The sequence below is a fragment of the Oncorhynchus mykiss genome, chromosome 6, assembly GCF_057628025.1.
Source record: "Oncorhynchus mykiss isolate SJ-2025 chromosome 6, ASM5762802v1, whole genome shotgun sequence".
Lineage (NCBI taxonomy): Eukaryota > Metazoa > Chordata > Actinopteri > Salmoniformes > Salmonidae > Oncorhynchus > Oncorhynchus mykiss.
In genome coordinates this window covers 31,853,741-31,881,709 of record NC_143027.1, presented here as the reverse complement: position 1 = coordinate 31,881,709, position 27,969 = coordinate 31,853,741, and the positions used below count along the sequence as shown (strand labels likewise).

Below are 27,969 nucleotides of genomic sequence, written 5' to 3'. Positions count from 1 at the left end.
TTCATTCCTAGTACCTTAACACTGGTATCGTGACCACCCGTGTGTGTGTTGACCAGTACAGTAAACAGCTGCTCCTTGGTCTCTGTCATCCCCGGAGTGAAATGTCTGTATTCCACTATCATCCACTGGTTATTATACCTAACACACGCACAGATACATACAAGTGAGGGAATGCATTGATTCCAAAGGTAGACATTCTACGTGGTCTATGGGTCTGTATTGAGGCCATTTGTGATGATTGATGAGACACTAGTTAGTATTTTAGGTTCCACTGTAACTCCCCTCTGGTGAGTAACATAGGCTGTTAACCGACAGACTATATATAGATATGCTAGAGATTGGCTAGAGAAGTAAAACATCTCAGAGACTGAGATAAGCTGTAGAAGACAGATTAAATAGCCCTAACTCTAACCCTACAAATCAATATTAGTAACCTTTGATTTCTGGGGACTTTGGCCTGAGTCGGCATCACTGATAAGTCCCACGCCTGCCTTCCCAGCAGAGTTGGGGTCAATTCGAATGTAGGAATTGAATTCAATATATGAATTGGCCCCAACCTACGCCACAGAATGAAGAATTTGAATTGAGTTTGAATTGAAGGAAGTAGAATTTAATTAAAACCAATTAAACTCAGACGTGAAACATGAAAGGCTCATTCATTTGACATATGTCACTTATTCATGCAAAGAATACACAATTCAAGATGTCAAACAATATTTTTCTTTGTCGTGAGATGTTTTTTTTCTTCAAAAATATAAAAACATTAAGGGAATTATGATTATTATAGATAACCCACAACACAATCTTAGAATATTTCCAGACCAGTGTAATTATTTAAAATAGTTTTAGGAGAATGAGTTTTAAAAATTAAATGTTTCAACCTTATGCTACATGGTATTTGTAACCATACATTTTGTCAAAATTAACATTACTATTGTCACGTTCTGACCATAGTTCTTTTGCGTTTTCTTTGTTTTAGTGCTGGTCAGGACGTGAGCTGAGTGGGCATTCTATGTTGTGTGTCTAGTTTTCCCATTTCTATGTTTGGCCTGATATGGTTCTCAATCAGAGGCAGATGTTAGTCATTTGTCTCTGATTGGGAACCATATTTAGGTAGCCTTGTTTTGTGTTGGGTTTTGTGGGTGGTTGTCTTCTGTCTTTGTGTCTATGCACCAGATAGGACTGTTTCGGTATGTTGTAGTGTTCACGTTTATGGTCTTGATTAAACATGTTGAACTCTAACCATGCTGCATTTTCTTCCTCCTCTCCTTCAACGGAAGAAAACCGTTACAACTATGATGATGTGTAGAATAAATAAGCTATTTTCATTTCATTGAATTAAATTCTACTTTAATTCAAATTTAAATCAAATTCTGCTACCTTTGGGGGTGGCCAATTTCAAGAATTGAATTGGATATAAAGAGAAATTTGCAACTCAGTAAAGAATTGACTTAACTCTGCTCCTCCCCCCCCAACAAAAATCTCACTCAGGTCACCTGACCACTCGTGATGTTATTTTTACTTTACTTAATTCTTTAAAGGGATAGTTCCGTTCACTCTTCATCTCCTAGTGTCCTTTAAATGGACAGTTAAATATCTTGTTGAGGGTTTTGTTTTCTGGACTGGCGAGATAACCAACATGGTAGACATCCATAGGTCAATGAGAGTCTACAGGAAGAAAAAGAAAATGTTGCCCAGATTGCCTGCAGAGAGACATGTCTACCTGTTGTGTTTGCTGAAAATCTCTGCCCACTCCTTGCCGGATGCAGCCAGCGTATTGGCTACGATGTTCCTCAGCCACTCCATCACTGCTCCGGTTGGTTGAACAAATTTCCAGAGGGCGGGGTTACTGTTGTCGATGCTTGTCTCCAAGGTAACCTGTGGAGGGACATCTTTAAAAAAAAAAAAGAAATACTACACACACACATATACTTTGTACACACATATTACACAGAGCTATCACTAGCCCGGTGCTAAGGATGTAGAAATCATCTCCAGAGAAAATGGACCCTGAAGGCCTGGGTTCCGCCAGGGATCGGATCACTGTCTGAGAACAACAGAACACAGAAATCAAACTCAGAACCATAAAATATAGAACTCTGAACCACATAACTCATGGTTGGCCTTTCCCAGTGTTCACAAGCAGAGTTTCCAGGAGTGCTTCATTAAGAGTCTGTATGTTAGGGGGGAAAGGGGGGACATTAGGAGACACTGTAGGCAAAGTTAACTTATCCTTATGAGAGTTCTAGGGGTCAAAGGTTACCTGTAGGAGAGACACGGTAGGCGAACTGGTACTTCTTTAGGATGCGCAGCATGGCCTGGTAAATGTTCCAGGTATCATGAGACACCAGCAGATCCTTGTTGCCAGGCAATAGCTTGATGAGGGCGGAGCAGGAGTCAGAGCCCAGTGTCCGTGATTGGCTAGATTTGTTTAGGTCCCCCTCAAGATCCACCAGGCCTCCTCCCATCTGGAAAAGTCTGAATAGCCCACAGAGACATGTGACAGCATGGGCAGTGCCATTGAGGCCATCTCCATTTTGAAGTAGTACATTTTCTTATTTGTTACGATTGGCTGATCGCTCCTGATGACCTGGTTGCACATGACTCCAGCAGCGTCACCAGGAGGGATCAGCCAATGAAGTTGGAAGTCCCACTAAGTTGACTACATTAAAATGGCGGAAGCTCTCAATAGCTCTGGCCATGCTAAAATGGCCTTTTGGCCACTAGATGCCTCTATCATTCTCTATGGGATAGCCACAGAAGAATAGAGGTTTTGGTCATAGCTGTATAGCAAGGTGCACTTGATTTAGCTCACCCTAAAACAAATCCCCATTGGAACCCCTCACATTATTCCTGAGATGGGTACTCTTGGTGATTAAAATCAGGGGTGCTTACAGAAACTCACTGCTGCGCTGATCTCATAGAGAAGGATAGAGGACTCTTCTTTGTATCTGTCCAATTATGCCGTCTGTGAGTGGACGGGCAGGACCATTGAGGCCATTTCCATTTTGAAGTAGTCAATTTTCTTCTTCTACTACTTCTATGAGTTGGTAAACAAACTGAAAGGGTGCATGCCACTTGCAGTGTGTTGTTTGAACAGATAAAGCTAAGATTGGCGATTTACTGCCACCTGCAGTTATGGAATGTTTGCTCACAAGTATTATTCATTGGCTGACCCCTCCTGATGACCTGGATGGAATTATGTGATGGAATTAAGTCCCACCCAGTTGACTACTTCAAAATAGTTTAAGTCCTGAATGGCGCTGCCCATGCTAAAATGGCTTTTGGGCACTAGAGTCCTTTATAATTTTCTATGGGGGAACTCTAACCCATCAGAGGTCACAGACCACACTTACAGGAAGCCGAAGGGGTTGAGAGTGAAAGGGCCTCTGGGAAATGACAGCTAATCATTGTAGCCATCTTTCAGACCTTTCAGCTGCAGCAACACCAACCACTCCTAAACGAGAGAAAGTCTAAATACAAAACGTCCTCTACTAAGGCATTCTTATTAGTTCCCAAGTGTGTACTGAATGATCCACTCTAGTAAGTTATTTACTGTTTAGACACAGAGAAAAAGGAGTAGATACTTGGTGATTTAGCACATTGGCTGACACAGACTCAGAAAATACCTGGTGCCAGTAGGGACAGTGTGGATGCTCCTCTATCTGCTGTCTGACCCACTGCAGGTTGGTGGTGATGTAATCCTTCAGTCTGTGACAGAATCCTGACTCAAATGTAAATGGACTGCAGTACCCCATAAGTGTGTTCATCCAGTGCTTATAGATCAGCTATGACACAAACACACAAATAGATGAACTATAGATTTGGGTCGTGTTCCCCTGTTCAGATGTTGCATGGATCAACCAATGGTTGCTGTGTCATCGATTGTGCCGTTGGGCAGCAGACTGCTCTAATGTTTGTAAGATCTGGCATTTGTCAGCAATGTCAACCATGTCTGAGCAAGGGAACATGACCTTAGACCCCACTACCCCAGCAGGGTTAGGGTGACTGTCTCTCTACCTTACCTCAGAGCTGACTGCAGCTTCAACGGCCCCGGCAGCGTACACTTGGATGCTATCATTATAGCGCCCACTAGTGGTCACTTCCAGATATGACCAGCTGAGGGAGAGAACACTTAGTGAATAAACGTACAAATGTATTTGGGTAAGGAGTTTTACCCTGATCACAACCTGACTTGCTAGGAAAGTCTTTGGGTGTCTACTCCAGCGGTTCCCAAACTAAGTGTATGAAAACGGGGTCGCAGACAAATTTCCACCCCCCAAAAATTGCATATATCTTCTGTGTATCTCAAAATCATTATATTGTGGTTAACCTTTCAAAATGTAAAATAACATTTTTGAAATCTAAAAGATTAAATTCAACTACAGAATGCCCTTAAGATCGTAGGAAAAGGCCGCACTTAAACGTTGCACTTGAATTGGAACGATACAAGTGCAACAGTCAACTGCGGCCTTTGTGATCTTGAGTTTAGAAGACAATCAGAAATACTGTTAGAGGGTTTTTCAATTGACTGCTATAGCCCCAAATAAAAAAGTAAACATTGGCTGTTAATTACATACTTTTTTTCACATGGTTAAAAAAGTGATCAGATGAAGCAGATGCTAAGCTACAGGAATGTTTTGCTAGCACAGACTGGAATATGTTCCGGGACTCTTCCGATGGCATTGAGGAGTACACCACATCAGTCACTGGCTTCATCAATAAGTGCATCGATGACGTCGTCCCCACAGTGACTGTACGTACATACCCCAACCAGAAGCCTTGGATTACAGGCAACATCTGAGCTGAGCTAAAGGGTAGAGCTGCCGCTTTCAAGGAGTGGGACTCTTCAGCTTATAAAAAAATCCTGCTATGCCCTCTGACGAACCATCAAACAGGCAAAGCGTCAATACAGGACTAAGATCGAATCGTACTACACCGGCTCTGACGCTAGTCGGATGTGGCTACAAAGACTACAAAGGGAAGCACAGCAGAGAGATGCCCAGTGACACGAGCCTACAAGACTAGCTAAATGACTTATATGCTCGCTTTGAGGCAAGTAACACTGAAACATGCATGAGAGCATCAGCTGTTCCGGACAACTGTGTGAACACGATCTCCGCGGCCGATGTGAGTAAGACCTTTAAACAGGGCAACATTCACAAGTCCGCAGGGCAAGACTGATTACCAGGACATGTACACCGAGCACGCGCTGACCAACTGACAGGTGGCTCACATCAACACCATTATCCCATAAACCCTAGACTCATTGCAATTTGCATACCGCCCCAACAGATCCACAGATGATGCAATCTCTATTGCACTCCACACTGCCCTTTCACACCTGGACAAAAGGAACACCTATGCGAGAATGCTATTCATTGACTACAGCTCAGTGTTCAACACCATGGTGCCCTCACAGATCATCACTAAGCTAAGGACCCTGGGACTAAACACCTCCCTCTGAGACTGGATCCTGGACTTCCTGACGGGCCGCCCCCAGGTGATAAAGGTAGGTAACAACACATCCGCCACGCTGATCCTCAACACGGGGGCCCCTCAGGGGTGCGTGCTCCGTCCCCTCCTGTACTCCCTGTTCACTCATGACTGCACGGCCAGGCACGACTCCAACACCATCATTAATTTTGCCGATGACACAACAGTGGTAGGCCTGATCACTAACAACGACGAGACAGCATATAGTGAGGAGGTCAGAGACCTGGCCGTGTGGTGCCAGGACAACAACCTCTCCCTCAACCTATACAAGACTAAGGAGATGATTGTGGACTACAGGAAAAGGAGGACCGAACACGCACCCATTCTCATCGACGGGGCTGTAGTGAAGCAGGTTGATAGCTTCAAGTTCCTTGGTGTCCATATCACCAACAAACTAACTATGGTCCAAGCAAACCAAGACAGTCGTGAAGAGGGCACGACAAAACCTATTCCCCATCAGGAGACTAAAAAGATTTGGCATGGGTCCTCAGATCCTCAAAAGGTTCTACAGCTGCACCATCGAGAGCATCCTGACTGGTTGCATCACTGCCTCATATGGCAACTGCTCGGCCTTCGACCTCAAGGCACTACAAAGGGTAGTGCGTACGGCCCAGTACATCACTGGGGCCAAGCTTCCTGCCATCCAGGACCTCTATACCAGACGGTGTCAGAGGAAGGCCTTAAAAATGGTCAAAGACACCAGCCACACTAGTCATAGACTGTTCTCTCTGCTACCGGAACGCCAAGTCATACCGGAACGCCAAGTCTAGGTCCAAGAGGCTTCTAAACAGCTTCTACCCCCAAGCCATAAGACTACTGAACATCTAATCAAATGGTTGCATCCCCCCCCCCCCCCCCCAAATCCCCCTCCCCACACTCTTTTACGTTGCTGCTACTCTCTGTTATTATCTATGCATAAGTCACTTTAATATCCTACATGTATAAATTACCTCAATTACCTCAACTAACCGGTGCCCCCGCACATTGACTCTGTACCGGTACCCCCTGTATATAGCCTCGCTATTGTTATTTTACTACTGGTCTTTACATTTTTGTTACTTTTATTTCTTATTTTTCTTTAGATATTTTTCTTAAAAATACATTGATAGTCAAGGGCTTGTAAGTAAGCATTTCACTGTAAGGTCTACCTACACCTGTATTCGGCTCATGTGATTTGATTTGATACTGTCAGGTGCGTGAATGAGGACCCAAAAGCGAATTAACAAAACAGAGTTTCTTTAATGACGAAACACACGTAGGCTCAGATGGACAGGCAGATTCCGACAGGACAGGACAAGGTTAGATGAACAGGCAGATTCCGACAGGACAGGACAAGGTTGCAGCAAACACGACGATAGTCTGGTTCAGGCATGAGAAACACAAACGAGAATCCGACAAAGACAGAAGCAGGAACAGAGAGAGATATAGAGACCTAATCAGAGGGAAAAAGGGAACAGGTGGGAAAAGGGGTGAACGAGGTAGTTAGAGAAGACAAGGAACAGCTGGGGGAAAGAGGGGAAGAAAAGGTAACCTAATACGACCAGCAGAGGGAGACAGGGTGAAGAGAAAGAACAGGAACAAGACACAACATGACAATACATGACAGTACCCCCCCACTCACCGAGCGCCTCCTGGCGCACTCGAGGAGGAAACCTGGCGGCAACGGAGGAAATCATCGATCAGCGAACGGTCCAGCACGTCCCGAGAGGGAACCCAACTCCTTTCCTCAGGACCGTACCCCTCCCAATCCACTAGGTACTGATGACCACGGCCCCGAGGACGCATGTCCAAAATCTTACGGACCCTGTAGATAGGTGCGCCCTCGACAAGGATGGGGGGGGGGGGGGGGGGGGGGAGACGAGCGGGGGCGCGAAGAACGGGCTTAACACAGGAGACATGGAAGACCGGGTGGACGCGACGAAGATATCGCGGAAGAAGAAGTCGCACTGCGACAGGATTAATGATCTGAGAAATACGGAACGGACCAATGAACCGCGGGGTCAACTTGCGAGAAGCTGTCTTAAGGGGAAGGTTCTGAGTGGAGAGCCAAACTCTCTGACCGCGACAATATCTAGGACTCTTAGTTCTACGCTTATTAGCAGCTCTCACAGTCTGCGCCCTATAACGGCAAAGTGCAGACCTGACCCTCTTCCAGGTGCGCTCGCAACGTTGGACAAAAGCCTGAGCGGAGGGGACGCTGGACTCGGCGAACTGAGATGAGAACAGCGGAGGCTGGTACCCGAGGCTACTCTGAAAAGGAGATAGCCCGGTCGCAGACGAAGGAAGCGAGTTGTGGGCGTATTCTGCCCAGGGGAGCTGTTCTGACCAAGACGCAGGGTTACGAAAAGAAAGACTGCGTAAGATGCGACCAATAGTCTGATTGGCCCGTTCTGCTTGACCGTTAGACTGGGGGTGAAAGCCGGAAGAGAGACTGACGGAAGCCCCAATCAAACGGCAAAACTCCCTCCAAAATTGAGACGTGAATTGCGGACCTCTGTCCGAAACGACGTCTGACGGAAGGCCATGAATTCTGAAAACATTCTCGATGATGATTTGTGCCGTCTCTTTAGCAGAAGGAAGCTTAGCAAGGGGAATAAAATGAGCCGCCTTAGAGAACCTATCGACAACCGTAAGAATAACAGTCTTCCCCGCTGACGAAGGCAGTCCGGTGATAAAATCTAAGGCGATGTGAGACCACGGTCGAGAGGGAATGGGAAGCGGCCTGAGACGGCCGGCAGGAGGGGAGTTACCGGACTTAGTCTGCGCGCAGACCGAACAAGCAGCCACGAAACGACGCGTGTCATGCTCCCGGGTGGGCCACCAAAAACGCTGGCGAATGGAAGCAAGCGTACCCCGAACGCCAGGGTGGCCGGCTAACTTGGCAGAGTGAGCCCACTGAAGAACGGCCAGACGAGTAGGAACGGGAACGAAAAGAAGGTTCCTAGGACAAGCGCGCGGCAACGGAGTGTGAGTGAGTGCTTGCTTTACCTGCCTCTCAATTCCCCAGACAGTCAACCCGACAACACGCCCCTCAGGGAGAATCCCCTCGGGGTCAGTGGAGGCTACTGAAGAACTGAAGAGACGAGATAAAGCATCAGGCTTGGTGTTCTTAGAGCCCGGACGATAAGAAATCACGAACTCGAAACGAGCGAAAAACAGCGCCCAACGAGCCTGACGCGCATTAAGTCGTTTGGCAGAACGGATGTACTCAAGGTTCCTATGGTCAGTCCAAACGACAAAAGGAACGGTCGCCCCCTCCAACCACTGTCGCCATTCGCCTAGGGCTAAGCGGATGGCGAGCAGTTCGCGGTTTCCCACATCATAGTTACGTTCCGACGGCGACAGGCGATGAGAAAAATACGCGCAAGGGTGGACCTTGTCGTCAGAGAGGGAGCGCTGAGAAAGAATGGCTCCCACGCCCACCTCTGACGCGTCAACCTCGACAACGAACTGTCTAGAGACGTCAGGTGTAACAAGGATAGGTGCGGATGTAAAACGATTCTTGAGGAGATCAAAAGCTCCCTGGGCGGAAACGAACCACTTAAAGCACGTCTTGACAGAAGTAAGGGCTGTGAGAGGAGCTGCCACCTGACCGAAATTACGGATGAAACGACGATAGAAGTTCGCGAAGCCGAGAAAGCGCTGCAGCTCGACGCGTGACTTAGGGACGGGCCAATCAATGACAGCTTGGACCTTAGCGGGATCCATCTTAATGCCTTCAGCGGAAATAACAGAACCGAGAAATGTGACGGAGGAGGCATGAAACGTGCACTTCTCAGCCTTCACAAAAAGACAATTCTCTAAAAGGCGCTGGAGGACACGTTGAACGTGCTGAACATGAATCTGGAGTGACGGTGAAAAAATCAGGATATCGTCAAGGTAAACGAAAACAAAGATGTTCAGCATGTCTCTCAGGACGTCATTGACTAATGCCTGAAAGACAGCTGGAGCGTTAGCGAGGCCGAAAGGAAGAACCCGGTATTCAAAGTGCCCTAACGGAGTGTTAAATGCCGTCTTCCACTCGTCCCCCTCCCTGATGCGCACGAGATGGTAAGCGTTACGAAGGTCCAACTTAGTGAAAAACCTGGCTCCCTGCAGGATCTCGAAGGCTGAAGACATAAGAGGAAGCGGATAACGATTCTTCATTCAGCCCTCGATAATCTATGCAGGGGCGCAGAGACCCGTCCTTCTTCTTGACAAAAAAAAACCCCGCTCCGGCGGGAGAGGAGGAGGGGACTATGGTACCGGCGTCAAGAGCTACAGACAAATAATCTTCGAGAGCCTTACGTTCGGGAGCCGACAGAGAGTATAGTCTACCCCGGGGGGGAGTGGTTCCCGGAAGGAGATCAACACTACAATCATACGACCGGTGTGGAGGAAGAGAGGTGGCCCTGGACCGACTGAACACCGTGCGCAGATCGTGATATTCCTCCGGCACCCCTGTCAAATCACCAGGCTCCTCCTGTGAAGAAGAGACAGAGGAAACAGGAGGGATAGCAGACATTAAACATTTCACATGACAAGAGACGTTCCAGGAGAGGATAGAATTACTAGACCAATTAATAGAAGGATTATGACAAACTAGCCAGGGATGGCCCAAAACAACAGGTGTAAAAGGTGAACGAAAAATTAAAAAAGAAATGGTTTCGCTATGATTACCAGAGACAGTGAGGGTTAAAGGTAGCGTCTCACGCTGAATCCTGGGGAGAGGACTACCATCCAAGGCGAACAAGGCCGTGGGCTCCCTTAACTGTCTGAGAGGAATGTCATGTTCCCGAGCCCAGGTCTCGTCCATAAAACAGCCCTCCGCCCCAGAGTCTATCAAGGCACTGCAGGAAGCTGACGAACCGGTCCAGAGTAGATGGACCGACAAGGTAGTGCAGGATCTTGAAGGAGAGACAGGAGTAGTAGCGCTCACCAGTAGCCCTCCGCTTACTGATGAGCTCTGGCTTTTACTGGACATGAAGTGACAAAATGACCAGCGGAACCGCAATAGAGACAGAGGCGGTTGGTGATTCTCCGTTCCCTCTCTTTAGTCGAGATGCGGATACCTCCCAGCTGCATAGGCTCAGCACCGAGCCGGCAGAGGAAGGTGGTAGTGATGCGGAGAGGGGGGCAACGGAGAACGCGAGCTCCTTTCCACGAGCTCGGTGACGAAGATCAACCCGTCGCTCTATGCGAATAGCGAGTTCAATCAAGGAATCCACGCTGGAAGGAACCTCCCGGGAGAGAATCTCATCCTTTACCTCCGCGAGGAGACCCTCCAGAAAACGAGCGAGCAAAGCCGGCTCGTTCCAGTCACTGGAGGCAGCAAGAGTGCGAAACTCAATAGAGTAGTCTGTTATGGATCGATTACCTTGACATAGGGAAGACAGGACCCTGGAAGCCTCCTCCCCAAAAACAGATCGATCAAAAACCCGTATCATCTCCTCCTTAAAGTCCTGATACTGGTTAGTACACTCAGCCCTTGCCTCCCAGATTGCCGTGCCCCACTCACGAGCCCGTCCAGTAAGGAGAGATATGACGTAGGCGATACGAGCAGTGCTCCTGGAGTAAGTGTTGGGCTGGAGAGAAAACACAATATCACACTGGGTGAGGAACGAGCGGCATTCAGTGGGCTCCCCAGAGTAACACGGCGGGTTATTGATTCTGGGCTCCGGAGATTCGAAAGCCCTGGAAGTGGCCGGTGGATCGAGGCGGAGATGGTGAACCTGTTCTGTGAGGTTGGAGACTTGGGCGGCCAGGGTCTCAACGGCATGTCGAGCAGCAGACAATTCCTGCTCGTGTCTGCCTAGCATCGCTCCCTGGATCTCGACGGCTGAGTGGAGAGGATCCGAAGTCGCTGGGTCCATTCTTGGTCGGATTCTTCTGTCAGGTGCGTGAATGAGGACCCAAAAGCGAATTAACAAAACAGAGTTTCTTTAATGACGAAACACACGTAGGCTCAGATGGACAGGCAGATTCCGACAGGACAGGACAAGGTTAGATGAACAGGCAGATTCCGACAGGACAGGACAAGGTTGCAGCAAACACGACGATAGTCTGGTTCAGGCATGAGAAACACAAACGAGAATCCGACAAAGACAGAAGCAGGAACAGAGAGAGATATAGAGACCTAATCAGAGGGAAAAAGGGAACAGGTGGGAAAAGGGGTGAACGAGGTAGTTAGAGAAGACAAGGAACAGCTGGGGGAAAGAGGGGAAGAAAAGGTAACCTAATACGACCAGCAGAGGGAGACAGGGTGAAGAGAAAGAACAGGAACAAGACACAACATGACAATACATGACAGATACAGTATATGTGTTACATCCTGACCTTAGTTCCTTTTTTATGTCTCTGTTTTAGTTTGGTCAGGGCGTGAGTTGGGGTGGGAATTCTATGTTTTTGTTCTATGTTTTCTATTTCTATGTGTTTGGCCTGGTATGGTTCCCAATCCGAGGCAGCTGGCAATCGTCTCTGATTGAGAACCATACTTAGGCAGCCTGTTTTCCCACTATGGGTGTGGGTAGTTATTTTCTGTTTAGTGTTTTTGTTGCACCTTGCAGAACTGTTTGTTTGTTCGATTATTCATCTTAATTAAAATTATTATGAATACGTACCACGCTGCACTTTGGTCCTCTTCTACAGGCGACAATCGTTACAATATGTGCGTGTATGTACAGTACATACCATGCTTTGTGAAGAAGTCTTGGAGCTCCTCTTCTGTGCAGGTTTAGGGCAGGTTCCTTGTGAAGAGTCTTCCTGTCTTCTTCATCTTCTTTCAGCTCCCTGGTGAATCTCCCTTTCTCCCACTTCTCCACCTGCCCGTCACACCTCAATATAGAGCAACCTTTCGGACAAACACAAACAGTACATAACTTTTTATTCTCAGTGAGGATTACGAACGTGCGCACACACACACACACACACACACACACACACACACACACACACACAGTCTGATTCTCACCCATGTAATCTTTGTTCTTCTTCAGAGACTTTTTCACCTCCTCTTCTGAGCGCAGATCCACATACATATACTCAGTTTTGTTGCCGGTGGCATTCTTGATGATTCGAATGGCTGCAGGCTTCAGAGTAGTCATGAACTCTCGCACTTGTTGCTGTTTATATCACATAAACAACCAAAGATGTCACACATAAATAAACCTTTCCCCACCTCTGAACTCCACATCAAGCCACACACACTCACCTCTTTGACGTTGAAAGGACATTTTTGCAGTTTCACTGTGAATTCAGTCTATGGGGCACAGAGAGATAGGGACACACACACACATTACCAAAGGGGATATGGCAATGAAAACCCTCAACCCTAATTTCACTGTCAGAATGATACACAATATGCCATTTTAAGTGCTATCCTCCATCAGTTCATTCAAGGTAGGATTTCAGTTTAAATCTACAGTCCCAAGGTTTGTGGATCAATGGTGCAGGTCAAATGCTAGGTGTTAAAGGTTAGGCATTTGCCCAACCTCCTGCTGTTTGACAGGCTTGCTAGGTTAGCCCTGGCTTCTATCCAGTGAAGGGACTGGTGCTTTGGCCCTCTGGATACCATCTCTATCCCCACTCTCATAGGCACTGTCTGTCTGCTGCATAGGGGCAGGTTCATCTTCCTCATCATCATCTTCATCCTCCGCAGCACCCCGTCTCTGTGCCACAGGTACTCCATATCAGACAGGCCAGACTTCAGAGCCTCTTTATTAGCACCTGACAATGAAAACACACTGTTTACACACACACATTTACCAGCATCTGTCAAACAAAGGGTCTATGTAGGCATGTGTACCTAACCTGGTCTTCTTCCTCATCTTACTCCTCATCCTTCTTCTTCTCATCTGACTCAAAGTTGAGGTAATCAAGCTTCTTCTTCTGACTCCTCAACTGGCCAGTCTCGGGGGCTGCTGATTGGAGCAGAGAGTCATTGGCCCAGGTAGGCAACTGGCTGCGGTTATGATGCACCAACACAAACTCCTGGAAAGCCTCGTCACCCTCCAGCTAACACATACACACACAAGATAAAACAGAAACAAGATTAAACAGAACATCAATGTCAAGGAAGACAACACTGTGCATTTGAGCCATCTTACACTCCATCCATATGTATCCGCCAGGCAGATATGGAGAGGACCATGGCGTGATCTGTCAGGCAAGTGAATCACAATTAATTAAATGTTGGTATAGAATCTGTGGTTGGCTATCTATCCATCTAACTAGTACAAAGAAGTCTGGATGGCTAACTGTCTCAACGTTACTTTGGACGTGTCCACAAATCTTTTATTGAAATGCTTCAGTGACTTGTCCGCATCTTCTTCAGTTTTGAAGCACACAAATCAGAATTTGTGAACTTGCCATCCTTAATAAACTTCATGCTGCAGTGTTTCAACGTTCTGATTGGCCAAAGTGATCAAGCCTCTGACGGGCCTCCGCAGTGCACACCAATGACGTACATTATAAAAACCCTGTATTGCTGATGCTATGTATTGGCCATTGAGAGGCTTTGAAGCCACCGGTCGGCCATATTGGCACTCCCTAGAAGGAGCAGTCCTCCATAGGAATGAATAGATTGGAGTGAATCTATTGTGGCACAAAATAAAAATTCAATGATGTCATCATTTCCTCAAAGTTTGTACTGACCAATGAGGTATATAAACCCTGGATTACTGATGTATTGTATTGGCAAAGATTATGGATATACTGTACTGACAATATAGTTTGTTTGTGTGTTTTTTTTAAACCAGGCAAGTCAGTTTTAAGAACAAATTCTTATTTACAATGACGGCCTTCACCGGCCAAACCTGGACAATGCTGGGCAAATTGTGTGCCACCCTATGCGACTCCCAATCACGGACGGATTTGAAGCAGCCTGGATTCGAACCCTAATAATGGGAGTCGTTGTCCACAAAGAGGCACAGCGGGCTGTCTAGCTCCCGCCTATCCTTTCTTTGGATTGGTGGATACATCTCATTATTGTAATCCTTTTTTGAATATTCGATGAGGGTTAAAGATTTGTAATAATAATTGTAAGTGATGAGTAGGACTATAAGGCATAGGCAACAGATCTTGGTTGTGTTATGTTAAGCGATTGGAGTGCCCTTCGTGTTGCTGAAAGGACAGCGCCAGAATAGTGCAATGATATTAAAGTTCAACCAACTTGTGGTGCTGAAGGATAGCTCTGCCATTCGGCCAGTTCAGGAACAAACAACATAGGCCTACGACTAAGTGGTTTTTGCCTTTAGATTTCGAGAAAATTAACAACTAAGGAAGAATATATAAATTCTCCCATTGACTTGTCTAACCCCAAACACAGTCTTGGTCTGCTTCGCAAGCGTTCCTGGAAGTCTTGTGATGTTGCACCTATTTCTATTTAGAAACTCTGTGCTTCAGCCTTCAAAAAGTCCTTACCGAAAGATGTATGTTGTGCTGTGCATTCTCATTCATAGGTTGAATTCACATCATTGGCTGTCCGTGGGAAACTGTAGGCTAAATTACGTATATTTCATGCAACGTACCATAACAAAATCTATAATCTATTGTTAAATTGGGAAAAGTCCAGCCCGAACAGGGACTTGAACCCTGGAACCTCAGATTAAAAAGCTGATGCTCTTCCACAGTTCTTCACCGATGTAAAATTAGTTTTATATTCAACATTCAACAGACATTCACGAAATTATTTAAAATGCATATAATTCTATTATCTGCAATAACCTTTTCATGGATTGTTTTAGAGACATTAAACAAAATGCTAATTATTCTAAAAGGCCCGCTTTCACAACCTTTGATTTGCATGAAAAGTAAAGTGTTGATTTGATAGAAATGCATCTAATCATAAAAAAAGGCTTTTAAATATCTTGTTCCAATAACTTTTTCAATGATTGTCATAGAACATTAAACAAAATGCTAATTGCAAAATGCTAATGATTCATTACACCGATTCTAATGCAAAACTTTCCATCAGTTGCAAAACGTGACGTAAAAAATGTTGGGTTCTTAAACGGAAGTTGTAGTTCATTTTAATTGTATGGTTTCCACTCGTTGCCATCGTTCTATAACAGCTCAATGGTTGCCATTCCAACTTGAATAGTCTACGAAGTGTTTGGCACAAGCTGCACATCTAAAAAGTTGATTATTCTGTGGTCTAGTGGAGTGAAATCCGCAGGGTTCCTTCCAACTTTTTCCTGCTGCTTTTTTTTTTTAAGAGACACGAGTGAACTATGACATCCGTTTAAAAAACTAAACGGAGCTCAACAGCGTTTGGAGTAAATGGTTTATTTTGCTAAATGTTTTGCAACAGACGAATCGTTTGCAATATAATTGGTGTAATGACACCCCTGGCCTACTTAAACAACCTTTCATTTACATAAAAATGTGTGTTGATTTGATAGAAATACATCAAATCATTTAAAAAAAATGCATTTAAATCTCTTGTTTGCAATAACTTTTTCATGGGTTGTCATAGAAACATTAAACAAAATGCAAATTATTCTAAAAAGGTCTGGCTTACTTTTACAACCTTTTATTTGCATAAAAAAGTGTTGTTTTGAAAGAAATAGTTCAAATTATAAAGAATGCATTTCAATGTCTTATAAAATATTTTATTCGAAATGTAATAGAATCATCAAACAAAATGGAAGTGATTTTAAAAACATGTGGCCTTACTTCATAATGTTTGATTTGCATAAATAGTCGTGTTGATTTTGTCCGTGTAGAAAGCATCTTGTCTGTTTGATTGAGGTCAACCATGAAAGTAATTTTACAGTCAACAGAGAAGATCCTTGACAAAGAAAATACTCCTCGCGTCACCTCCTTCTCAAAACCCATTGGACGAGAAAGCCAGAGGTCCCGTCCCTCTGACTTTCTCCTCCAATGGGTTTTGAGAAAAAGCCGGTAGTACGTAATTGATAGACTTTGCTAGCTAGCCAGCTAGCTGTTGACTGATATTATTTTTGAGTTCCAGGAATCAACGGAGACGCTCATAAAATCTACCTAACCATTGTTTAGTTTACTAAATTGACTAGCTAGCGACGCACAATTTCATTGTGATAGGCATTACATAGGCATTTGTAAGCTAGCTACATTAGCCAGCATAACATGTATGTCGTAGTGAATTATACACGAAGGTTACAGACCCTAGCATTTAATCTAGGGTCTTCGTGCTACCACCAAGGCGTCACAAGAGTTTCCATAACGTCACAGGACCGAAAATCCAGGCAAAACTTTAGCTGCTTTCGTTGGACTCATCTGATAACTTTAGTACATCAATATAGTACCCGAATTAGCAACTCTAAGGTAGGCTAACTAGCTAGCTAATGTACAGTACAGCATATCGTACACATGTGGACTGTGGTTGCAGTTTCTTGTTGTATTGCCCATGTTAATTCAATCCTAGGTGCCCAGGGTAGCAACATGGGAGCCTGTATTGGAGAGCCAGCTACCCCCAGTTAGTATACTGTACTTTGTTAATGAAGTGATTTTTTATTAGCTTGTAAATTAAGCCAGATCAAATGGCTAACTGTTAGTGACATTGATAAGTTCTAACATCTAATAAGCATTTTCTTACAGCCTTGCCAAGTTCCTGTAGACCTTGTTGACAAATTGGAGCGACTAGCCCTGGTGGATTTCCGCAACCAGGAGGGGCTGGCCTGTCTGGAGAAAGCCATCCGATTTGCAGATCAACTCCATGTTGTTGACACAGATGGGGTTGACCCGATGGATTCAGTTCTGGAGGAAAGGTTAGACTCGGGCCAGGCAGATCCTGAAGCAGCCCCTAGCACTTGTGTTTGAAGGAATTGGGTAGTGGTAAGCCATTGGAAGTGTTTAATGGAAGGTTTGGTGGAGCAATCACATTTTGCTTACTGCCCTATCCAATTGCTTCAGATCTACAAAGACTGGGTAATTTTTGGAGAGGGAACCAATAGTTACCTACCTAACCTTAAGGTGACTTGTTTAGCCTCACAGATTGAAAACCCTCTGTTCTGTAGGGCACTGTATCTGAGGGAGGATGCCGTGGCAGAGGGGGACTGTGCAGAGGAACTGCTCCAGCTCTCCAAAAACACAGTGGAGGAGTACTTTGTGGCACCGCCAGGTGAGTATCTTGGCTACTGTTATCAGCTCATGAATTAGTTACTATCATTGTTCATTCTGAAGGCGGCAGTACCCCATTTTGTATATCATGAAACTTAAATGGCTCTTTTCTCTGCAGGTAACATTCCACTCCCGAAGAGAGAGGAGAGATCTGCCATGTTTAAGCACTCCGAGTTCTGATTCAAAGTATGTGCTCCGACTTTGCTGACAGCTAAATTTGACTGTGGTTTTCCCACCCATGTATCTTAAGATGAATGCACTAAGGAGCTCTGGATAAGAGCGTTTGCTAAATTAATGACTGGATACTGTATTTCATTTGACAGACCTCTGCGAAGAAATGCATGGCTAAATGATAAAGATTGACCAACCATCAAGAGGGTCAGGGCTTGGCATGTATTAAGGCACCTTCAAACCAGACAAACTGAAGCTAAATCAAAGAAAGATCCTCCAGTGTTGTTGATCTGTGTGTGTACTCCATGTATGCACTGTATTCTCTGAACAATATGTAGTGTCATTATGTTGAAAAAGCAGAACCATAACTCCCAATGGTACATACTTTGTGGGTGCTCTGCAAATGATTATCAAGGACTAAAGAGGCAGCCAATGAATGTACAATTCATGCATTCAGGAACTAAAACAAATAAACATACTAAGAGTCCTCACTTTATTTGAAAAAAATACCACTTTTTTTACAAAGATTATTTTGAGAACGGGGCAGGAGAAAGAAATAATTTCATTCTCACGTAAACTAAAAAAGAGGAACAAAATTGAGAACACTTGCGAGGCAACCATCTACAGGGCAGGCTAGACAGGCTGTTACAGAAACATGATAAAAATACAAAATAAACTACATTAAAGAGCTGTATTATGTTGTATTCCTCTAGTATGCAGTCTCCTTCACAAATATCCCTAACCAGCCATATCCTAGGTCTGAGAATGAATCAATGAGAATGTGAGGCAAATGCAGATCTACCCATCCGCTCTGTCTACACCATTTAAAAAGTCCTCTGGAGACAGTCCCCATAGTGGAATGCACATGACATACTTAAAAAGCAACACAAAATAAAGTAATCGCCAGTCTTGGCGCCCTCTTGTAGGTAGACTATCGGTAGTGACGAGGGGGTGGGCTGCGGCTTGATGGGCTACGGTGTGCTGCAGAGGGGCGACGTGGAGGGGGGCTATGGCGAGACAATCTACGAGCAGGGGGCGACTGATAACGAGGGGGTGGAGAGCCGCGACCTTGATAAGCGGGTGAGTACCGTCCCCTGGATCTGGAACGGGACCGCGAGCGTCCTCTGCTGCCCCCCATCTCTCCATGGACTCGGATAGATGAAGTCTCCCCCTGAAAGATGTCCATGTCAGAGAATGTCCCGAAAACACATTCTTAAACACTGTATAGCTGAGGATCTGAGTGTTTAGTTACCTGGTGTGATCTGAACTCTGTCCTGTCCAGGCGCCGCATGGCATACTCCATGTCCTCTCTGCGCAGGAACTCCACCACCCCTTCACCATCCCGCTGAACATCTGTGAAACAAACATCTCCAGCCTCCCTCATGTGATCTTTCAAGTCTTGCCAGCTCCCAGTCGGAGGTAGGCCTGTGGGAACAGAGACCAAAACATTGAGAACTTTGGCCTCTCTAGGCAACGCTCAACAATACCAGGGTACATCTAACCTGCTGTAAATGGAAGGAAGAGGAGCTTTGAATAAAAAAAAACAAAAGCAGACTGTATCCACTTACCAGTCACAATAACTCTGAACTCTGATCTCCGAGTAGGAGGCCCAAACCTCCCTTTAGGACCACCGGGACCTCCGTCCCCACTCCCTCGACCACTACCACCCATAGAACCGTTGAATTTAGAGGAGGCAGAGCGAGGGTGCTCAACGCGAAGCTTGCAGTCTCCAAATCCATAACCATTCCTCCCATAGACTGCATCCTCGGCATCCCTGATACATAAAGACATGTCAATTTGATTAACACATTGCATATGTGAGTCAGTCTATTTATCTATCTATCTATCTTAGCATCCCATTAGTGGAACGAGCTTCCCCCTAACGTCAGGACAGCAGAGTCCCTGCTCATCTTCCGAAAATGTCTGACACCCTACCTCTTCAAAAAGTATCTTACATAAACTAGATAGACTTTTCCACTTCACAATAACAGCACTTACAGTTGAACAGGGCAGCTAAGTCCCTGCTAGAGCAGCCCCGGTCAACTGTAAGTGCTGTTATTGTGAAGTGGAAACAATAGGTCGATCTATGAGTGGAAGGGGAGAGAGGGGTAGAAGTGTTTGTGGGGGAGGGATGGGGCGAGTATGCATCTGTTGACTGACAAAACACAGATTTAGCTTATTACGCACAATTCATCAACTGGGAATTAATTAAGATATACAGTACCAGTCAAAAGTTGACACCTACTCATTCCAGAGTTTTAATTTATTTGTACTATTTTCTACATTGTATAATAGTGAAGACATCAAAACTATGAAATAACACATGGAATCATGTAGTAACCAAAATAGTGTTAAACAAATCAAAATATTTGTATATGAGATTCTTCAAAGTAGCCACCCTTTGCCTTGATGAATCATGCCTTCATGGTCGAATTGCTGCAAAGAAACCACTACTAAAAGAACGCCAATAAGAAGAGACTTGCTTGGGCCAAGAAACACAAGCAATGGACATTAGACCGTTGGAAATGTGTCATTTGGTTGGATAAGTCCAAATTTGAGATTTTTGGCTCCAACCACTGTCTTTGACATGCAGAGTATGCAAAAGGTGACGCTGTCAGTGATTTATTTAGAATCCAATGCACACTTAACCAGCATGGCTACCACAGCATTCTGCAGCGATACGCAATCCCATCTGGTTTGCACTTAGTGGGACTATCATTTGTTTTTCCAACAGGACAATGACCCAAAACACACCTCCAGGCTGTGTAAGGGCTATTTGACCAAGGAGAGCAATGAGTGCTGCATCAGATGACCCGACCTCAACCCAATTGAGATGGTTTGGACCGCAGAGGGAAGGAAAAGCAGCCACCAAGAGCTCAACATATGTGGTAAAAAAAAAAGCATTCCGGGTGAAGCTGTTTGAGAGAATGCCAAGAGTGTGCAAAACTGTCAAGGCAAAGGGTGGCTACTTTGAAGAAACTCATTTTGATTTGTTTAACACTTTTTTGGTTACTACTGGTTACTACTTCCATGTGTTATTTCATAGTTTTAAACGTCTTCGCTATTCTACAATGTAGAAAACAGTACAAATAAAGAACCCTTGAATTAGTTTTACTGCTATTTTATGTACATATACACATTGATCAAAAATATAAAACGCAACATGTAAAGTGTTGGTCCCATGTGTCATGAGCTGAAATAAGATCCCAGAAATGTTCTATATGTGCAAAAAAACTAATTTCTCTCAAATTATGTGCACATCCCTGTTAAAGAGCATTTCTCCTTTGCCAAGATAATCTATCCACCTGACAGGTGTGGCATATCAAGAAGCTGATTCAGCATGATCATTACACGGGTGGACCTTGTGCTGGGGAAGGTAAAAGGTTTCTAAAATATGCAATGCCATAGATATGTCAAGTTTTGAGGGAGTGTGCAATTGGCATTCTGACTGCAGGAATGTCCACCAGAGCTGTTACCAGAGAATTTAATTTAATTCTCTGCCACGCCAGCTCAGGACCTCCACATCCGGCTTCTTCACCAGCAGGATCGTCTGAGACCAGACACCCAGACATCTAATGAAACGGAGGAGTATTTATTTCTGTAATAAAGCCCGTTTATGGGAGGGGAAACTAATTGGCTGGGCCTCGCACCCATGGCTGCGCCCCTGCCCAGTCATGTGAAATCCATAGATTTGGGCTGAATACATTTATTTTAATTAACCTTTAACATACATGGCTCATTAATCTATATGTTCTAAATAATTATATATGATAATGATATATAACAATTTATTGAGTTACCAAGCAATACGACTCAGTTATAATGGTGGGAGATTAAAATACGGGTACCTCGATGGACCATAAAAAGGTAATCACACTACAAATTATCACCCTCATGCACTTAAGGAAATCACAAATATTATGGATATGTTGGAACTAGTCAATATATGGAGGCTTAAATATCCTGACCTAGTGAGATATACATGAGAGGCTCAATCAAGTTGGTCGTCTTGACTATGTCATTTTCTCTGGCACCAAAAGTTTTAAAAGTGTTGATGGGGAGAGAATGCAGTCAGACCGTAATTGGTGTACAGATTAATCATACAGAATATCCACGAGAGTGAGGATATTGGAAATGTAATCAAAGCCTACTGGATGACAACTTGTTTCGAACCAAGAATTTATAACAGTCTTTATTCTACATAACATAGGTACTAGAGGTCGACCGATTATGATTTTTCAACGCCGATACCGATTATTGGAGAAAAAAAAAAAAAGATTAAATCAGCCGATTTAAAATAAATGTATTTGTAATAATGACAATTACAACAATACTGAATGAACACTTACTTTAACTTCATATAATACATCAATAAAATCAATTTAGCCTCAAATAAATAATGAAACATGTTCAATTTGGTTTAAATAATGCAAAAACAAAGTGTTGGAGAAGAAAGAAATAGTGCAATGTGTGCCATGTAAGAAAGCTAACGTTTAAGTTCCTTGCTCAGAACATGAAAGCTGGTGGTTCCTTTTAACATGCATCTTCAATATTCCCAGGTAAGAAGTTTTAGGTTGTAGTTATTATAGGAATTATGGGACTCTCTCTATACCATTTGTATTTCATTAACCTTTGACTATTGAATGTTCTTATAGACACTTTAGTATTGCCAGTGTAACAGTACAGCTTCCGTCCCTCTCCTCGCTCCACCCTGGGCTCGAACCAGCAACACATCGACAACAGCCACCCTTGAAGCAGCGTTACCCATGCAGAGCAAGGGGAACAACCACACCAAGTCTCAGAGCGAGTGACGTTTGAAATGCTATTAGCGCGCACCCCGCTAACTAGCTAGCCATTTCACATCGGTTACACCAGCCTAATCTCGGGAGTTGATAGGCTTGAAGTCAAACTGCGCAATGCTTGAAGCATTGCAAAGAGCTGCTGGCAAAACGCACTAAAGTGCTGTTTGAATAAATGCTTACGAGCCTGCTGGTGCCTACCACTGCTCAGTCAGACTGCCCTATCAAATGTACCGTGTCTGTAAAATGTATATAGTACATATAAACTGGAACTAGAAGCCTAGGTATCGCTGTCCTTTAGTTTAGGTAGGGTTAGGGGGAAAAAAACAGTAAATTATGCAAACAATTACTTTGATAGAACCCACAATATTTCTGCAATATTTAAGCTAAAAACATATTGAATAAAATAGCATTCCTATAGCATAACCTCTGCTTCTAATGACCATTTCACAATGGAGCAAGTCACAGGTACTTCCTGTTTGAGCTTCTGCTTGTAAACAGGAAGCAGGAGTAAGGAGCCATGATCTGATTTAACGAATGGCGGACAAGGGAGGGCCTTGTATCTTGTTTATGGGTAGAGTAACCACGGTCTAGGACTTTATTGCCCCTAGTTGCCCCTAGACGTGCTGATGAAAGTTGGGAATCGTGTGTCTTAATGAAGCAGAATTAAAATTGCCGGCGACAAGAAAGGCAGCCGCTGGATGCAAGTTTTCCTGATTGTTTATAGCCTCATACAGTTCAATAAGTGGCAGCATGTTATATTTCATGATAACATCTAAAATATTTTGTGAAAATAAAGTAAACGCCAAAAGAATCACAAAATAACAAAGTCGGGCGGAGTTCGCAAAACGGTGGCAATCCAGCACACTGCCATCTTTTCATTACTACTTGACTATGATATGTGGTTGTCTCATCTAGCCATCTTAAGGTGAATGCACTAATTCAAGTCGCTCTAGATAAGAGCATCTGCTAAATGACTAAAATGTCAATGTAAATCTGGTCTTATTGGTCAACGAGTAAGAATGCCATTCATGGACATGGACGTTTATCTTACCGTGGATCTTCAAAGCGCACAAAGGCAAAGGGAATAGTGCCTCTGTTGTTCTTCAACTCAATGTCTCTGATTTTGCCATATTTGAAGAATATATCCTCAATGTCCCTCTCTTGCACATCAGCTGGAAGGTTACCCACGTAGATCCTGCCATCTGCCATGATGTTAACAGAACTGATCCTGATGGAAAAAGAGAGAGCCTTATCAATACTGAACACTCCCTGAACTCAAATGTATGTTTTGACCCCTAATTTCTGCCATTCATACATGTCCAAAAATAGATTACCATTACAAACAACCCCCTACAAGTACATGTTATCAAGACTGCAACATATACACAACTCAGATACAGAGATAGCTATTAATCAAACACCAACCCACACCCAATGGTTCAACCACCAGGGCCCGGTTTCCCAAAAGCATCTTATGACGAAGTTCATCGTTAGAACCTTCGTAGGAGCATCATTAAATATCAAAGCTTCCACAAAACCATCGGTATTAACTTTGCACTTAAACGCCCGTAATCTAACGCCTGCCTCAGACCACTCGTAGAAACGCTAACTACAGTGGGGCAAAAAAGTATTTAGTCAGCCACCAATTGTGCAAGTTCTCCCACTAATTTTCATCATAGGTACACTTCAACCATGACAGACAAAATTAGAAAAACAATTCAGAAAAACACATTGTGGGATTTTTTATGAATTTATTTGCAAATTATGGTGGAAAATAAGTATTTGGTCACCTACAAATAAGCAAGATTTCTGGCTCTCACAGACCTTCTTTAAGAGGCTCCTCTGTCCTCCACTTGTTACCTGTATTAATGGCACCTGTTTGAACTTATCAGTATAAAAGACACCTGTCCACAACCTCAAATAGTCACACTCCAAACTCCGCTATGGCCAAGACCAAAGAGCTGTCAAATGACACCAGAAACAAAATTGTAGACCTGCACCAGGCTGGGAAGACTGAATCTGCAATAGGTAAGCAGCTTGGTTTGAAGAAATCAACTGTGGGAGCAATTATTAGGAAATGGAAGACATACAAGACCACTGATAATCTCCCTCGATCTGGGGCTCCACGCAAGATCTCACCCCGTGGGGTCAAATTGATCACAAGAACGGCGAGCAAAAATCCCAGAACCACACGGGAGGACCTAGTGAATGACCTGCAGAGAGCTGGGACCAAAGTAACAAAGCCTACCATCAGTAACACACTACGCCGCCAGGGACTCAAATCCTGCAGTGCCAGACGTGTCCCCCTGCTTAAGCCAGTACATGTCCAGGCCCGTCTGAAGTTTGCTTGAGAGCATTTGGTTGATCCAGGAGAAGATTGGGAGAATGTCATATGGTCAGATGAAACCAAAATATAACTTTTTGGTAAAAACTCAACTCGTCGTGTTTGGAGGACAAAGAATGCTGAGTTGCATCCAAAGAACACCATACCTACTGTGAAGCATGGGGGTGGAAACATCATGCTTTGGGGCTGTTTTTCTGCAAAGGGACCAGGACGACTGATCCGTGTAAAGGAAAGAATGAATGGGGCTATGTATCGTGAGATTGAGTGAAAACCTCCTTCCATCAGCAAGGGCATCGAAGACGAAACGAGGCTGGGTCTTTCAGCATGACAATGATCCCAAACACACCACCCGGGCAACGAAGGAGTGTCTTCGTAAGAAGCATTTCAAGGTCCTGGAGTGGCCTAGCCAGTCTCCAGATCTCAACCCCATAGATACCTTTGGAGGGAGTTGAAAGTCTGTGTTGCCCAGAAACAGCCCCAAAACATCACGGCTCTAGAGGAGATCTGCATGGAGGAATGGGCCAAAATACCAGCAACAGTGTGTGAAAACGTTTGACCTCAGGTCATTGCCAACAAAGGGTATATAACAAAGTATTCAGATAAACTTTTGTTATTGACCAAATACTTATTTTCCACCATCATTTGCAAATAAATTCATAAAAAAATCCTACGTGATATTCTGAATTTTTTTCTCTCATTTTGTCCATCATAGTTGAAGTGTACCTATGATGAAAATTACAGGCCTCCTCTTTTTAAGTGGGAGAACTTGCACAATTGGTGGCTGACTAAAAACGTTTTTTTGCCCCACTGTACATGTTAAGTGTGCTAGGTGCTTCCGCATAAACATAAAATCACATGGTTTACCCGTCTCTCTGTGACCGCTGATAACTTCAGAACAGAAGTTTACTACAATTACGAAGTTGCCAATGTCGTTGCAATTGATACAAACAAGCGAAGTATAAAAACATCGGTTCATTTGAAGCATGACTGCTTTAAAATAAACAGTAGGCTATAGGTTTTTTTCAATCATATTGAAACGCACTTCATGTTAAATCAATTGAGTTTTATTTTGTTACATGTAGGCTGTTGTCTAATTTGTCACAATATCTTTAATTATGTGTAGCCTAACGTATGCAATGTGCCACCAAATCGGTGATTTGTCATTTTTATTGAGTAAGCGTTAGAATAAGCCGCCTTAATATTTGCAGCCGTATGTGGTAATGTCTCTAGAAGCGGATCCGTCGTCAGTATTGAGAAATAACTATTATGTTTAGGAATTATTTTAATGGAGAAAGCTGATCTGAGAGCAGCGCTCACCTTCTTTCGATCCTATGCTCTAACGACGCACTAGGCGACCATTCTCTCATTTTTTTACCACGCTAACTAGGTAAATCAGCGTGGTGCTTGGGAAACGGTTGTTACATTTTCGGCTGCTGTAGGAATGACGCAACGTTACGCCTAAATTCCATCGCTATCAGAAAACCGGGCCCTGTTGAGACGAAATCCTAGCCGGACAATAGTGTCTGATTGCGGCCCGCAATTCGAGGAGTTCCTGTATGTGGGCATTCATTCATCTGCAGGAACGCCCCCCACTAGCATCCCATCGGTTCCGGCTTTAACAGGCTTCCCACTCCCTCGAGCACGCAATATTCAAACTTGTGCGACACTTGATATTCTGGTTGTCTATTTGTGACCTAGCTAGCTAGCGGTGTCGCCCCGGCCCCCCGTGGAAGTGCGGGAAAGCATTGCCCAACAGGCGAAGGTGAAGGACACTGCCTACCAGTGTCCTCTACCAATAATAGACTAAAGAAGCCTAACGGGGTCTGTTTTTAAAGGATAATGGGCCTGTCAGCCAAATACTCCAGCTAAACGTGGATACATTTTCAATTGCAGTACGGTTCTAAAAACAAATATCTGCTTTCATATCACATCAAAAATGTAACAAAAGCTAAAGATACACTTACTGTTTTAACCAGTTTTAACACAGTTGCAGAAGACAGTATTTTTCAGTCACAACACGTTTGTGGCGTCTGTCTTCCATTTACACACCGGTGTTCCGAGACACAGAACTAGCACCAGTACGCCCGTCTTCCATAAATAAGCGCTGTAACATGGAAATATGGCTGTGTGGGATACCCTAACCATATAAAAACCTATAGTAATTAAACATTTGTTATGATTTCTCTATAATATGAAAGATAAGTTCCTTATGTTCCCAAACCGTACAGTAAGAGATGTTTGGTAACGTTTACAGAAAGCGGGGAGCTCTTAACGAAACTCCCCAGCCAGAAGATACGATCACCAATATATAGGCGCTAAAGGTAGTGTATGTGAATGGGCTACCGCCACCTAGTGTATTGGAGCGCCCCCGTATGATGCCCATTTTTAAAAATGGACCAATAGAAGTATAAAGAGGGGTTCCTGCATATCCAGGAACGCCCTGAATTGCGGGACGAAATTACACCCTTCTCGGCTCAGGTAGCTTGCTACGCTAAAACTAGCCTAGCTATTCATGTGATGTTTCATTAAAAAAATGGTAACATGGCTGGGGGCGGGATACAGTGGTTAGCTAACTAGTTTCAATATTTCAAACATAACACGTTTCATATCGCCTCGTGGTAGTTACCTGCCTGGATTCCCAATCTGTACTCACATGTAAAACCCAGATTAGCCCATTAATTCATTACCTAGCCAGCAAGTTGTCGACAACAAATGGCTAGTAGCTAATGTAACGTTAGCTTCAGTTGCAAGTTAGCATCTAGCTAGCTAACAAGTTAGCCTAGCTGACTCGTGTGCCATGTTTTGGGTTTGCAGAAGAGTACACGATAATTCACCTACCTTGCTGTGTTGCTGACCAGACCTGCAACCCCCGTGGTTGCTGTGATTATTTTATAAAGCTCGTATAATGTTATTTCTCGCTTATCTCCAGAGATCGGTACCCTCAAACCTTTGTCGGAGGATCTCTGCGCTTCTTTTAGCTAGTTAGGCTAGCCAGTTCCATCCACTGACTTCCGGTTCCGTCAAAAACCACCTACCATATCCAGCAGGTGGTGCCCCAGCACACAAATTGCACTGTTT

The 27,969-nt window shown here is 44.3% G+C and overlaps 3 protein-coding genes across 9 annotated transcripts; 1 reads left to right on the top strand and 2 right to left on the bottom strand.

Annotated features, from left to right (window-relative positions):
• Positions 1-14: 14 nt before the first annotated feature.
• Positions 15-16,279, bottom strand: LOC110526885 (uncharacterized). 5 transcript variants are annotated; one of them, XM_090237679.1, is made up of 11 exons: positions 16,150-16,279; positions 13,280-13,488; positions 12,966-13,200; positions 12,686-12,733; positions 12,446-12,596; positions 12,166-12,325; positions 4,026-4,119; positions 3,630-3,788; positions 2,264-3,457; positions 1,724-2,047; positions 15-138 (listed from the first exon to the last, which is right to left on the bottom strand). In XM_090237679.1, the coding sequence occupies exons 5-9, from the start codon at positions 12,576-12,578 to the stop codon at positions 3,404-3,406; spliced, it is 600 nt and encodes a 199-aa protein (XP_090093805.1). In that variant the 5' UTR covers positions 12,579-12,596; positions 12,686-12,733; positions 12,966-13,200; positions 13,280-13,488; positions 16,150-16,279; the 3' UTR covers positions 15-138; positions 1,724-2,047; positions 2,264-3,403. The 5 variants fall into 5 exon arrangements, with proteins under 5 accessions (XP_090093805.1, XP_090093804.1, XP_090093801.1 ...); XM_090237678.1 differs by having other exon boundaries at positions 13,285-13,488; positions 16,150-16,270; XM_090237675.1 differs by lacking the exons at positions 15-138; positions 1,724-2,047 and having other exon boundaries at positions 3,423-3,788.
• Positions 16,210-20,853, top strand: gatc (glutamyl-tRNA amidotransferase subunit C). Of its 2 annotated transcripts, none has more exons than XM_021606156.3 (6): positions 16,210-16,779; positions 16,880-16,930; positions 17,053-17,222; positions 17,472-17,575; positions 17,693-17,760; positions 20,480-20,853. In XM_021606156.3, exons 1-5 carry the CDS (start codon positions 16,582-16,584, stop codon positions 17,752-17,754), a joined length of 585 nt encoding a protein of 194 aa, XP_021461831.1. In that variant the 5' UTR covers positions 16,210-16,581; the 3' UTR covers positions 17,755-17,760; positions 20,480-20,853. The 2 variants fall into 2 exon arrangements, with proteins under 2 accessions (XP_021461831.1, XP_021461830.1); XM_021606155.3 differs by lacking the exon at positions 20,480-20,853 and adding an exon at positions 17,898-18,439.
• Positions 18,225-27,969, bottom strand: LOC110525744 (serine/arginine-rich splicing factor 9). 2 transcript variants are annotated; one of them, XM_021606153.3, is made up of 6 exons: positions 27,730-27,933; positions 26,856-26,995; positions 23,599-23,775; positions 19,314-19,519; positions 18,998-19,170; positions 18,225-18,916 (listed from the first exon to the last, which is right to left on the bottom strand). In XM_021606153.3, the coding sequence occupies exons 3-6, from the start codon at positions 23,754-23,756 to the stop codon at positions 18,677-18,679; spliced, it is 777 nt and encodes a 258-aa protein (XP_021461828.1). In that variant the 5' UTR covers positions 23,757-23,775; positions 26,856-26,995; positions 27,730-27,933; the 3' UTR covers positions 18,225-18,676. The 2 variants fall into 2 exon arrangements, with proteins under 2 accessions (XP_021461828.1, XP_021461827.1); XM_021606152.3 differs by lacking the exon at positions 26,856-26,995 and having other exon boundaries at positions 27,730-27,969.